Genomic DNA, 14,828 nt, shown 5'->3' with positions numbered 1-14,828 from the left:
CGTCTCTGCCCTTTGTGCTTCTAAAACCGCCAGCCGCTCCCCGTTCGCGCGTGCACGACCCCGCCGCTTGGGGTTTCCACCCCGGGGGTTGCAGTTCACCGGTGCGACCCCAGCGCACAGGGTTTCCGTCTTGGAGGCTGCAGTTCGCGTGCACGCGACCGTCACTCTGGTTTCTGTCCGGGGGGCTGCGGTTCGCATATGCGCGACACCGCCAGTCTGGTCTTCACCCCGGGGGCTGCACTAAAGTTCTTTCCCGACGCTACCGGTCTGCGAGTCTGTGCCCCGTCCGCAGTGCATGAGGCTGTCACTCACCGGCAGTGCAGGATCCCCATGGCCAGGCACACTCCCGCTGCCGTTTATCCTCCGATATCTGCGTGCAGAATCACGGCTCTCTGCTTCGTACCTCACAACCAACTGCCTGCGATATTCTGTTCATAGAGATCCAGATCTTCTTACATCTCAGGCTGGTTTTGTGGATGCCCAGAGTGGTCTGGTAGATATCCAGCTCAATTCCGGGGACCAGTTGAAATAGGGTCCCCTACTCCTCCGCCATCTTTCCCCCCTCCTCCCAAATTTCCTCTTCTTATAAGGACAACACTCAAATTAGATGAGGGCTCACCTCAAAAGACTCATTTTAATTTAATTCCCTCTGTAAAGACCCTGTTTCCAAAAACAGTTGCATTCCAAGATACTGGGCATTAATTTGGGGGAGTACACCATTTAATCCATAACACACATCAATAAACAACAACAACAATAAGAAAGAAAGAAGAAAGAAAGAAGGAAGGAAGGAAGGAAGAAAGAAAGAAAAGAAAGAAAGAAAGAAAGAAAGAAAGAATGAAAGAAAAGAAAGAAAGAAAGAAAGAGGAAGGAAGGAAGGCAGGCAGGAAGGAAATAAATCCAGGGATATTTCCAATCTGCAAGTTACAGCTAGCCACAGGACAGTGAGAGAACTATCTCACTATATTTAAGATAGACAGTCAGTAGTAGATGGTGATAATCCACAACATGGATTTGGACAGATTTGGATTTTATGGCCAGACTCTCAATGACAGAGCTGGCTGAGCAACTTAGATTCATCATTCACCAACTTCTTTGTAACATGACTTTGCATTCTATAATATTCAAATGCAGTTTGCAGTCATCTTCTGATTTGTTTTATTCCCTAAAGAACTCATAGGTTTTATATCCCCTGGGTACTAATGTACTTGACAGTACATTTTCATTTCTTGGAGAGTCATAGAATTCTTGTTGTCATCCTATTTTCCTCACCACTTTGTGGGCTTGGTTTCAGATGGGAAGGTTGGGCTACCTTAAGCTCATCTCATTGATGAATTAGTTGCACAATAAGTGTTTTCTGCATGGATGTTTTAGAATTTATTATTTATTCTTGAAGTTCAGAAGCTATCACATATCTCAAGGTTCCATGTGATTTGTGGGTTTCCCCCCCATAAAATACATTTTCAGATTGAAGTCTTTATTTCAGGTATCTTAGTACATCTTTCAATACTTTTGTTTCATTTATGTGGTTCTCATCTCCAAGATTAACTACTGTGTGTATGAGATCATTTCTTTCCATTTTATTTTTCTTTCTCTAACCATACTACATTCTCATTTTCTATCACTTAATGTTCACTTCAGGCATGCATTACATGCTGCCTGCTTGTTTTTAGAAATGCAATTTGCAACGACATGGAGGGAACTAGAGGGTATTATGCTAAGTGAAATTGGTCTGTTAGAGAACGACAAATACCATTTGATTTCACTCATGTGGTATTTAAGAAATGAAATAGAGGAACATAGGGGAAGGGAGGGAAAAATAAAATAAGATAAAAACAGAGAGAGAGGCAAACCATAAGAGACTCTTAACTATAGGAAACAAATTGAGAGTTGCTGGAGGGGAGGTGGGTGGGGAGAAGGGGTGATGGGCATTAAGGAGGGCACTTGAACTAATGAGCACTGGATGTTGTATGAAACTGATGAATCACTAAATTCTACCTCCAAAACTAACAAAAAAGTTGATTGTACTTATGGATCCTTTTCATGTTGTTTTAATCTCTAAATATTTTATTATGCCTTTCCATTGTTTTGCTGCTTTATGGTAACTACTTTATTTCTCCATTTATTATTATTTTAACAATAATTATTATAGGATGATTACATCTATCTGCCTTTGATACATTTTTCTGCTTTGTATATTATTATTTTTTAATCTAGTTCATGTTTAAAACTTTGTGTTTAGTACTTTGAATGGAAGTAGGTGAGATAAAATGGTGTGTTCGTACCTTTGTGTATTTGTTTGGGGAGGACACAGAGAAGAAATAAGCTGAGATTCAAGCTTTGATTTTGGTGTGTTGTCTCAGCTTCCTCACCAAATACTGTCTTCCCTCTGCACTGAGCACATTTCTGTTCTGTGTATATTGCCCTCTTTGATGTGGGCAGGTCATTACAAGATTCTTTGTCTATATTTCCCCTCAAGTTTAGGAGTCTGGGACACAGAGAAATAAAAGGTGACATTCTGGCTACTCCATCCCCTCTTAACCACTCACTCCCTGTTGTGGTGTGGAGGTGTGTCCCCGTAGAGATAATCTCTATTTCTCTCATCACCAGCCCACACTTAATAATACTGGTCACTGTAAATTCGTGTTCAGAATTTTTGGGACTTTCTCATTTACCTTTAAAGATATAGACTCCCTCATCAAGGACAGCAGAGAAATAAATTGGCTTTCAATATTCTCCTTTAAATTGTTCCAAATTTTAGGGGTGCCTGGGTGGCTCAGTCAGTTAAGTGTCTGCCTTTGGCTCAGGTCTGCCTTTGGTTTAGGTCATGATCCCAGAGTCCTAGGATCAAGCCCCAAGTAGGGCTCCCTGCTCAGTGGGGAGTCTACTTCTCCCTCTCCCTCTGCAGCTCCCCCTGCTTGTGAACATGTTCTCTCTTTCTGTCAAAGAAATAAATAAAATCTTTAAAAAATAAATTTTTCCAAATTTTACTATATTGCACATCTGTTCTTCGTACATGTGGTATTATACATAGTATGATAATCTATTAATTCCTTAAGTTTCATAAAATATGGAATTTTATTCTCTGCTTCTTATTCTTTTCTTAGTTTTTTTTTTTTTTTAGAGAGAGTGCACACATGTGAGAGCGAGGGGGGAGGGGCAGAGGGAGAGGGAGAGTATCCCAAGCAGGCCCCACACCCAGCACAAAGCCCACTGCTGGTCTTGATCTCATGACCCTGAGGTCATGACCTGAGTTGAAATCAAGAGTTGGACACTTAGCTGACTGAGCCACCCAAGCACCCTTCTTTTCCTAGATTTTTGTTTTTTTCAGCTTTATTGAGTTATAATTGACAAATAAAATTTTAAAATATTTAAAGTGTATGTGGTGATATATGTATACTTTGTGAACAGAATCCCCCTCATCAGTTAATTAATATATCCACCAACTCCCACAGTGTTGTCAACTATATTTCATGGTTTTTCAGAAACACCTACAGTAAGCAGGCTTTTAATTTTAATTAACATTTGAATTGTAAATCTACCAATGACATTAGGTTAATAGGAATGAAACCTCTCTTTCAAGTGAGTTTTCAGCTTCAGATGATTGGGCTGTCTTACGTTATTATCTCTTTCCTTTGTAGGCAGGAAATGACTACATATGAGAGACAAAATCAAGTTCAAGATAAGAAAAGTAAGTCATTGCTTCATAATATTCTTCATACAAGGGAAGTTGTAAATTTAAACATCTAAATTAGTTTTGATATTATGTTAGGATTGAAGGAAACACAGCTTCGAGTCCTTATGGGGATGTCTCAGCCCTTCATTTTTTTTTTTTTTTTTTTTTTGTCTAACAAAACTGATCTCATTACTTTTTCTATGAAAGTAATATCTGTGTGTGATTTATTTCATTTTCCTTAAATTTTTAAGTTTTACAAGTTTTTTATTCATTTTTTGTTAGAGGTAATAATTTATTTATCTTGTTAAAAATCTAATAACCCCATAGAGTGTTAACCAAATGACATATAAAATACAGAAAAAGAGAGGAAATAAGCCAGATTCTTAGCTATTTGTCCTATTAGAAATATTCCATTCGCTTCTCCGCCATAGGAGGGCCGGGCAAAGACTCCTCAGCTAGAGAATTTTTCAGGTTGGGACTCTCTTCAGGCTTGCCTTCTGCACATCATTGGGTACAAAAACCTTACTGCAGACTTGGAAAAACTGTGCAGAGAACCCTCTGATTCTGATAATCTCCAACATGAAGAAATGCTTTTGAAGAAGTTTTAGAAAGAACATCATGGGGAAGAAGGAAAGATGGCGGAGGAGTAGGGGACCCTATTTCAACTGGTTCCTGGAATTGAGCTGGATATCTACCAGACCACTCTGAGCACCCACGAAACCAGCCTGAGATGTAAGAAGATCTGGATCTCTACAAACAGAGTATCACAAGCGGTTGGTTTCGAGGTACGAAGCGGGGAGCCCTGATTCTGCGAGCAGATATCGGAGGATAAACGGCAGTGAGAGGGTGCCTGGCCATGGGGATCCCACACCACCAGTGAGCAACAGCCTCACTTGCTGGGGATGGGGCACAGACTCAGACCTGTAGTGGTGGGGAAAGGACTTTAGGGCAGCCCCCAGAATGAAACCCGGAGCGGCGGGGTCACATGGGTGAACTGGGAGCAGCTGGTGGTTTTAGAAGCACAAAGGGCAGAGACTGCCCCAACCTGGAGGCAGGACTGGGGGTGCTGCGGAGGGGCGCACAACCCAGGACGATGCAGTTTATAGCAGCATGGACAGAAACGGAGATGATGTGGCCTGGGGAGCTCACTGAAGAACAGACTGCGGTGTCTCTGCTCTGAGGCAGAGGGTTGGAAACCATCCCTTCTGCTCTGACTCATGAAAAGTTGCAGAAAGCCACCAGGGAAAGACGCCAGAGAACAAAAGCCCCAAAGACTGATTCCCACTGAGCCCATTCCCCGCCACAGGGGTCAGGGCAACTCTGCCCAAACAGGGTTGCCTGAGTAACAGCACGGCAGGCCCCTCCCCCAGAAGACAGGCAGGGAAAACAAGAGGCTAGCAACCCTAAGGTCCCAAGAAAACAGGTGCATCATGCTTGGGTTCTGGTCAATAATTTGGACTCAATACATTCCCTCAAACACCATCAACAGAATGACTAGGAGGAGGAGCCCCCAAAACAGAAAAGACTCAGAGATTATGACTTATGCTGCAGATTTACAAATGGATGCAGATATAACCAAGATGTCAGATGGAATTCAGGCTAGCAATTGTGAAGACAATGGCTAGAATGGAGAAATCAATTAATGGCAACATAGAGTCTCTAAGGGCAGAAATGAAGGGTGAATTGGCAGAACTTAAAAATGCTATCAATGAGATCCAATCCAATCTAGATAATCTAACAGCTAGGGTAAGTGAGGCAGAAGAACGAATAAGCGACCTGGAAGACAATATAGTAGATAAAAAGGGAAAAGAGGAGGCCAGGGAAAAACAACTCAGAATCCATGAAAATAGAATCAGAGAAATAAGTGACACCATGAAGCATTCCAATGTCAGAATCATTGGAATCCCGGAGGGAGTGGAGAGAGAGAGAGGGCTAGAAGATGTATTTGAGCAAATCGTAGCTGAGAACTTCCCTAATCTGGGGAATGAAACAAACATTCGTGTCCTAGAGGCAGAGAGGACCCCTCCTAAGATCAAGGAAAACAGGCCAATACCCCGGCAGGTAATAGTAAAACTTGCAAATCTTAGAACCAAGGAAACCATCTTAAGGGCAGTTAGGGGGAAGAGATTCCTTATGTACAGAGGGAGGAACATCAGAATAACGTCAGACCTATCCACAGAGACCTGGCAAGCCAGAAAGGCCTGGAAAGACATATTCATGGTACTAAATGAGAAGAACATGCAGCCAAGATTACTTTATCTGGCAAGGCTTTCATTTAGAATGGATGGAGAGATGCAGAGGTTCCACGACCGGCAGAAACTGAAAGAATATGTGACCACTAAGCCGGCCCTGGAAGAAATATTAAGGGGGGTTCTATAAAAGGAGAAAGACCCCAAGAGTGATCTACAACAGATATTTACAGGGACAATCTATAAAAACAACGTCTTCACAGGCAACATGATGACAATTAATTCATATCTTTCAATAACCACTCTCAACGTGAATGGCCTAAACGCTCCCATAAAACGGCACAGGGTTGCAGATTGGATAAAAAGACAGGACCCATCCATATGCTGTCTACAAGAGACTCATTTTGAACCTAAAGATACATCCAGACTGAAAGTGAAGGGATGGAGATCCATCTTCCATGCCAGCGGACCTCAAAAGAAAGCTGGGGTAGCAATTCTTATATCAGACAAATTAGATTTTGAACTAAAGTCTGTAATTAGAGACACAGAAGGACACTATATCATTCTTTTTTTTTTTTTTTTCCACTCTCAAATGTGCCACATGACACTTGTCTTTATTATTTGGTGAGATTCTTTTTTTTTTTTAATTTTTTTATTGTTATGTTAATCCCCATACATTACATCAGTAGTTTTAGATGTAGTGTTCCATGATTCATTGTTTGTGCATAACACCCAGTGCTCCATGCAGAACGTGCCTTGCTCAATACCCATCACCAGGCTAACCCATCCTCCCACCCCCCTCCCCTCTAGAACCCTCAGTTTGTTTTTCAGAGTCCATCGTCTCTCATGGTTCGTCTAACCCTCCGATTTCCCCCCCTTCATTCTTCCCCTCCTGCTATCTTCTTCTTTTTTTTTTTTCCTTAACATATATTGCATTATTTGTTTCAGAGGTACAGATCTGAGATTCAACATCTTGCACAATTTGCAGCGCTTACCAGAGCACATACCCTCCCCAGTGTCTATCACCCAGTGACCCCATCCCTCCCACCCCACCCCCCACTCCAGCAACCCTCAGTTTGTTTCAGGGAAATCCAAATCAATACTTCAATGAGATACCACCTCACACCAGTCGGATTGGCTAAAATTAACAAGTCAGGAAATGACAGATGTTGGCGGGGATGCGGACAAGGGGAACCCTCCTATACTGTTGGTGGGAATGCAAGCTGGTGCAGCCACTCTGGAAAACAGTATGGAGGTTCCTCAAAAAGTTGAAAATAGAGCTACCATATGATCCAGCAATTGCACTACTGGGTATTTACCCCAAAGATACAAAAGTAGGGATCCGAAAGGGTACGTGCACCCCGATGTTTATAGCAGCAATGTCCACAATAGCCAAACTGTGGAAAGAGCCAAGATGTCCACTGACAGATGAATGGATAAAGAAGAGGTGGTATATATATACAATGGAATATTATGCAGCCATCAAAAGGAATGAGATCTTGCCATATGCAATGACATGGATGGAACTGGAGGGTATTATGCTGAGCGAAATAAGTCAAACAGAGAAAGACATGTATCATATGACACTATATCGTTCTTAAAGGGTCTATCCAACAAGAAGATCTAACAATTATAAATATCTATGCCTCCAACATGGGAGCAGCCATCTACATAAGCCAACTGTTAACCAAAATAAAGAGTCATATTGATAACAATATGTTCATTGTAGGAGACCTCAATACTCCACTCTCAGCAATGGACAGATCATCTAAGCAGAAAATCAACAAGGAAACAAGAGCTTTGAATGATACATTGGACCAGGTGGACCTCATAGATATTTACAGAACATTCCACCCTGAAACAACAGAATACTCATTCTTCTCGAGCACACATGGAACTTTCTCCAGAATAGACCACATACTGGGTCACAAATCAGGTCTCAACCGATACCAAAAGATTGAGATTATTCCTGCATATTCTCAGACCATAATGCTTTAAAACTGGAACTCAATCACAAGACAAAATTTGGCAGAAATTCAAACACCTGGAAGCTAAAGACCACTCTGCTCAAGAATGTTTGGGTCAACCAGGAAATCAAAGAAGAACTTAAACAATTCATGAAAATCAATGAGAATGAAAACACATTGGTCCAAAACCTATGGGATACTGCAAAGGCAGTCCTAAGGGGGAAATACATATCCATCCAAGCCTTATTCAAAGAAATAGAAAACCCCGAATTCACCAACTAACTTTACACCTTAAAGAACTAGCGAAAAAGCAACAAACGACGCCTAAGCCATGCATTAGAAGAGAAATAATTAAAATTAGAGCAGAGACCAATGAATTAGAAACCAGAAACACAGTAGATCAGATCAACAAAACTAGAAGTTGGTTCTCTGAAAGAATTAATAAGATTGATAAACCACTGGCCAGACTTATCCAAAAGAAGAGAGAAAGGACCCAAATTAATAAAATTATGAATGAAAGGGGAGAGATCACGACTAACACCAAGGAAATAGAAACAATTATTAGAAATTATTATCATCAACTATATGCCAATAAACTGAGCAATCTGGATGAAATGGAGGCCTTCCTGGAAACCTATAAGCTGCCAAGACTGAAACAGGAAGAAATTGACAACTTGAATAGGCCAATAACCAGTAATGAGATTGAAGCAGTGATCCAACACCTCCCAAAAAACAAGAGTCCAGGGCCTGATGGATTTCCTGGGCAATTCTACCAAACATTCAAAGAAGAAATAATACCTATTCTACTGAAGCTGTTTCAAAAAATAGAAACAGAAGGAAAACTTCCAAACTCATTCTATGAGGCCAGCATTACCTTAATCCCCAAACCAGACAAAGACCCCGTCAAAAAGGAGAAGTTCAGACCAATATCCCTGATGAATATGGATTCCAAAATCCTCAACAAAATCCTAGCTAATAGGATCCAACAATACATTAAAAGGATCATCCACCATGACCAAGTGGGATTTATCCCCAGGATGCAAGGGTGGTTCAACATTTGCAAATCAATCAATGTGAGATAACGAATTAATAAGAGGAGGGAGAAGAACCATATGGTCCTCTCAATTGATGCAGAAAAACATTTGACAAAATACAACATCCTTTCCTGATTAAAACTCTTCAGAGTATAGGGATAGACAGAACATTCCTCAAGCTCATAAAATCCATCTATGAAAAACCCACAGCGAATATCATCCTCAATGGGGAAAAGCTGAGAGCATTTCCCTTATGATCAGGAACACGTCAACGATGCCCACTCTCACCACTGTTGTTCAACATAGTACTAGAAGTCCTAGCAACAGCAATCAGACAACAAAAAGAAATAAAAGGTATTCAAATTGGCAGAGAAGAAGTAAACTCTCTCTTTTCGCAGACGATGCGATACTTTACGTAGAAAACCCAAAAGACTCCACCCCAAAATTACTAGAACTCATCCAGCAATTCAGTAATGTGGCAGGATACAAAATCAATGCACAGAAATCAGTTGCTTTCTTATACACTAACAGCATAAGTGTAGAAAGAGAAATTAGAGAAATGATTCCATTTACAATAGCACCAAAAACCATAAGATACCTCGGAATAAACCTAACCAAAAGGTAAAGGATCTATACTCTAGGAACTACAGAACACTCATGAAAGGAATTGAAGAAGACACAAAAAGATGGAAAAATATTCCATGCTCATGGATTGGAAGAATAAACATTGTTAAAATGTCTATGCTACCCAGAGCAATCTATACCTTCAATGCCATCCTGATCAAAATTCCAATGACATTTTTCAAAGTGCTGGAACAAACAATCCTAAAATTTGTATGGAATCAGAAAAGACCCTGAATCACTAAGGAAACGTTGAAAAAGAAAAACAAAGCTCGTGGCATTACGTTGCCCGATTTCAAGCTATATTACAAAGCTGTGATCACCAAGGCAGCATGGTACTGGCACAAAAACAGACATACAGACTAATGGAACAGAATAGAGAGCCCAGATCTGGACCCTCAACTGTATGGTCAAATAATCTTTGACAAAGCAGGAAAAAACATGCAATGGAAAAAAGACAGTCTCTTCCACAAATGGTGCTGGGAAAATTGGACAGCCACATGCAAAAGATTGAAACTGGACTATTCTCTAACACCGTTCACAAAGATAAACTCAAAGTGGATGAAAGACCTCAATGTGAGACAGGAATCCATCAAAATCCTAGAGGAGAAGATAGGCAGTAACCTCTTTGACATCGGCCACAGCAACTTCTTTCAAGATACATCTCCAAAGGCTAGTGAAACAAAAGCAAAAATGAACTTTTGGGACTTCATCAAGATAAAAAGCTTCTGCACAGCAAAGGAAACAGTCAACAAAACAAAGAGGCAACCCACAGAATGGGAGAAGATCTTTGCAAATGACACTACAGATAAAGGGCTGGTATCCAAGATCTATAAAGAACTTCTCAAACTCAATACCCAAAAAACAAATAATCAAGTCAAAAAGTGGGCAGAAGATATGAAAACACACTTCTCTGAAGATATACAAATGGCTAACAGACACATGAAAAAACGTTCATCATGATTAGCCATCAGGGAAATCCAAATCAAAACCACATTGAGATACCACCTTACACCAGTTGGAATGGCAAAAATGGACAGGGAGAGAAACAACAAATGTTGGAGAGGTTGTGGAGAAAGGGGAATCCTCTTACACTGTTGGTGGGAATGCAAGTTGGTATAGCCACTTTGGAAAACAGTGTGGAGGTTCCTCAAAAATTTAAAAATAGAGCTACCGTATGACTCAGCAATTGCACTCCTGGGTATTTACCCCAAAGACACAGATGTAGTGAAAAGAGGGGCCATATGCACCCCAATGTTCATAACGGCAATGTCTGCAATAGCCAAACTGTGGAAAGAGCCCGGATGCCCTTCAACAGAGGAATGGATAAAGAAGATGTGGTCCATATATACAGTGGAATATTACTCAGCCATCAGAAAGGATGAATACCCAACTTTTACATCAACATGGATGGGACTAGAGGAGATTATGCTTAGTGAAATAAGTCAAGCAGAGAAAGGGAATTATCTTATGGTTTCACTTATTTGTGGAACATAAGGAATAGCATGGAGGACTTTAGGAGAAGGAAGGGAAAAACGAAGGGGTTGAAATCAGAGGGATAGATGAACCATGAGAGACTATGGACTCTGAGAAACAAACAGGGTTTTATAGAGGAGGAGGTGGGGATTGGTTAGCCCGGTGATGGGTATTAATTAGGGCACGTACTGCATGGAGCACTGGGTGTTATACGAAAAGAATGGATCGTGGATCACCACATCAAAAACCAATGATGTATTTTATGGTGATTAACATAACATAATAAATTAAAAAAAAAAAGAAATATTCCTTTCTTTCCTGGGTGGCCTGAATTTCTTCTTCTTTTTTGTTTCTTGTGAATTGTATTTTTTTTATTTAGTAAGTTTTTATTTTAATTCTAGTATAGTTAACATAAAATGTTATATTAGCTTCAGGTGTACAATATGGTGATTCCAAAATTCAAAACAGTACTCAGTGCTCATCAGAAGTACACTTCTTAATCCCCATCACCTATTTCACCCATCCCCCTGCCAACCTCCCCTCTGGGAACCATCAGTTTGTTTGATGTGTTTTGATTGTTAAATTCCACATATGAGTGAAATCATATAGTATTTATCTTTCTCTGACTGTCTTATTTTGCTTAGCATTATTCTATGTAGTTCCATTCATATCATTGCAAATGACAAGATTTCATTCTTTTTTTATTGTTGATAATGTTCCATTACATATATATAATCTTTATTCACTCATTAGTCAATGGACACTTGGGCTGCTTCCATAATTTGGCTATTGTAAACAATGCTGGTATAAACATAGGAGTGCATATTTTCCTTTGAGTTTGTGTTTTTGTATTTTTGGGGTAAATACCCAGTAGTGCAATTGCTGGATTCTAGGATAGTTCTATTTTTAAATTTTGAGGAACCTCCATACTGTTTTCCAGAGTGGCTGTACCAGTTTGCATTCCCACCATTTTACAAGGGTTGCATTTTCTCCACTACCTCGCCAACACTTGTTTCTTTTGTTAATTTTAACCATTCTGACAGATATATTGTTGTAGTTTTGATTTGTGTTTCCCTGATGATGAGTGATGTTGAGCATCTTTTCATGTCTGTTGGCCATCTGTATGTCTTTTCTGCAAAAATGTCTATTCAGGTCCTCTGTCCATTTTTGTAATTGGGTTGTTCGGTTTTCTGGTGTTGAGTTGTGTAAGTGTTTTTTTTTTTTTTTTTTTTTTTAAGTATAATGGCCATTTATTTTTTTTCTGGAGAACAGCTTTTCTTCAGTCCTTAAGGACTTAGCTCCTTTGAGTTGTGTAAGTTCTTAACACATTTTGAGTATTAACTCCTTATCAGATATATCATTTGCAAATATCTTCTCCTATTGAGTAGGTTTCCTTTTTGTTTGGCTGATGGTTAACTTTGCTCTGCAAAAACTTTTTATTTCGGTGTAGTCCCAATAGTTACTCTTATTACTTTTGTCCAACATCATACTGGAATTCTTAGCCACAACAATCAAAGAAGAAAAAGAAATAAAGGGCATCCAAAGCGGTAAGGAAGAAGAAAAACTTTCATTTGCAGATGACATAATACTATATATAGAAAACCCTATAGACTCCACCAAAAACTATTAGAATTGATAAATGAATTCAGTAAAATTGCAAAATAAAAAACTAATATACAGAAATCTGTCGCATTTCTATACACAAATAATGAAGTAGAGGAGATAGAAATTTAAAAAAATCTCATTTACAATTGCACCAAAGAGAATAAAATACCTTGGATTAAACTGAGCCAGGGAGGTGAAAAACCTGTACCCTGAAAACTATAAAACATTGATGAAATAAATTGAAGACAACACAAATAAATGGAAAGATATTCAGTGTTTATGGATTGCAAGAACCAATTTGTTAAAATGTATACACTACCCAAAGCAATCTACAGATTCAAAGCAATCCCTATCAACATGTCAATATTTTTCACCGAACTAGAACAAATAATCCTAAAATTTGTATGGAACCACAAAAGACTCCGAAGAGCCAGAGCAGTTTTGAATAAGAACAAAACCAGAAATATCACAGTGTCAGATTCCAAGATGTACTACAAAGTGATAGTAATCCAAACAGTATGGTACTGGCACAAAAATAGACACATAGATCAATGGAACAGAATAGAAAAACCAGAAATGGACCTACAACTCTATGGTCAATTAATCTATGACAAAGGAGACAAGAATATATAATTGGAAAAAGATAGTCTCTTCAACAAATGGTGAAATGATATCTGGAAAACTGAACAGCAACATGCAAAAGAATGAAATTGAACCACTTTTTTACACCACACACACACACACACACACACACACACACACACACAAACTCAAAATGAAAAAAGACCTAAATGTGAGACATGAAACCATAAAACTCCTATAAGAAAACATAAGTAGTAATTTCTTTGACATTAGTTGTAGAAGCATTTTTTTTAAAGATATGTCTTATCTGGCAAGGGAAACAAAAGCAAAGTTAAACTATGGTGATATGATTTATTTTGAGCAACACTTTATAAACTTCCATGGGAAGCGATTAACCCAAATCCTGATGATTTACATTTCTATATAGATGTTTTAAATAGGGCCATTTTGAAAATTAGCTGTGTTAAGTGTTTCTTTTTTCTCTCCTCTCCTCTTCTCTTCTCTTCTCTTCTCTTCTCTTCTCTTCTCTTCTCTTCTCTTCTCTTCTCTTCTCCTCTCCTCTTCTCCTCTTCTCTCCTCTCCTCTCCTCTCCTCTCCTCACCTCTCCCCTCCACTCCCTGCCCCTCCCCTCCCTTTTCTTTTCTTTTCTTTTCTTGTTTTGCTGTAGCATTCATTTTTTTGACATAGTAACCAGGTATAGTAATCATGTAATTACTCAGAATGAACAATTATGAACAGCAATGTTTGTTCCCTGGGGACAGACATATGTGAAAGAAACTCACTTCTTATCACTATTGCTTCAACTGTCTTCTCATCTTACAGCCAAGTGTATTGAAAAAATTGTGTAGCCTCATTATTTGGAACTTTGCATTTCTTTCTTTTTTTTTTGTTATATTAATCACCATACATTACATCATTAGTTTTTGATGTAGTGTTCCATGATTCATTGTTTGTGTATAACACGCAGTGCTCCATGCAGAACGTGCCCTCTTTAATACCCATCACCAGGCTAACCCATCCCCCCACCCCCCCTCCCATCTAGAACCCTCAGTTTGTTTTTCAGAGTCCATTGTCTCTCATGGTTCTTTTCCCCCTCCGATTCCCCCCCTTCATTCTTCCCCTCCTGCTATCATCTTCTTCTTCTTCTTCTTCTTCTTCTTCTTCTTCTTCTTCTTCTTCTTCTTCTTCTTCTTCTTCTTCTTCTTCTTTTACATATAATGTATTATTTGATTCAGAGGTACAGATATCTGTGATTCAACAGTCTTACACAATTCACAGCACTCACCATAGCACATACCCTCCCCAATGTCTATCACGCAGCCACCCCAACCCTCCCACCCCCCACCACTCCAGCAACCCTCAGTTTGTTTCCTGAGATTAAGAATTCCTCATATCTGTGAGGTCATATGATACTTGTCTTTTTCTGATTGACCTATCTCAGTCAGCATAATAGCCTCCAGTTCCATCCACATTGTGGCAAATGGCAAGATTTCATTCCTTTTGATGGCTGCATAATATTCCATTGTATATATATACCACCTCTTCTTTATCCATTCATCTGTCGATGGACATCTTGGCTCTTTCCACAGGTTGGCTATTGTGGACATTGCTGCTATAAACATTGGGGTGCACGTACCCCTTCAGATCCCTACATTTGTATCGTTGGGGTAAATACCCA

General features: G+C 39.5%; 1 protein-coding gene across 2 annotated transcripts in view; it reads left to right on the top strand.

Annotated features, from left to right (window-relative positions):
• GCSAML (germinal center associated signaling and motility like) overlaps nucleotides 1-14,828 on the top strand; it is a 69,132-nt gene that overhangs the window by 26,293 nt on the left and 28,011 nt on the right. For both annotated transcript variants that reach the window (XM_036078726.2, XM_078066429.1), the window contains one exon: nucleotides 3,642-3,691. In XM_036078726.2, the coding sequence (XP_035934619.1) occupies nucleotides 3,642-3,691 (50 nt within the window). The remainder of the gene's footprint in view (nucleotides 1-3,641; nucleotides 3,692-14,828) is intronic.

Source organism: Halichoerus grypus, chromosome 2 (assembly GCF_964656455.1).
Source record: "Halichoerus grypus chromosome 2, mHalGry1.hap1.1, whole genome shotgun sequence".
Lineage (NCBI taxonomy): Eukaryota > Metazoa > Chordata > Mammalia > Carnivora > Phocidae > Halichoerus > Halichoerus grypus.
The sequence above is the reverse complement of the archived record's forward strand: the minus strand, read 5'-3'. Positions and strand labels throughout refer to the sequence as shown.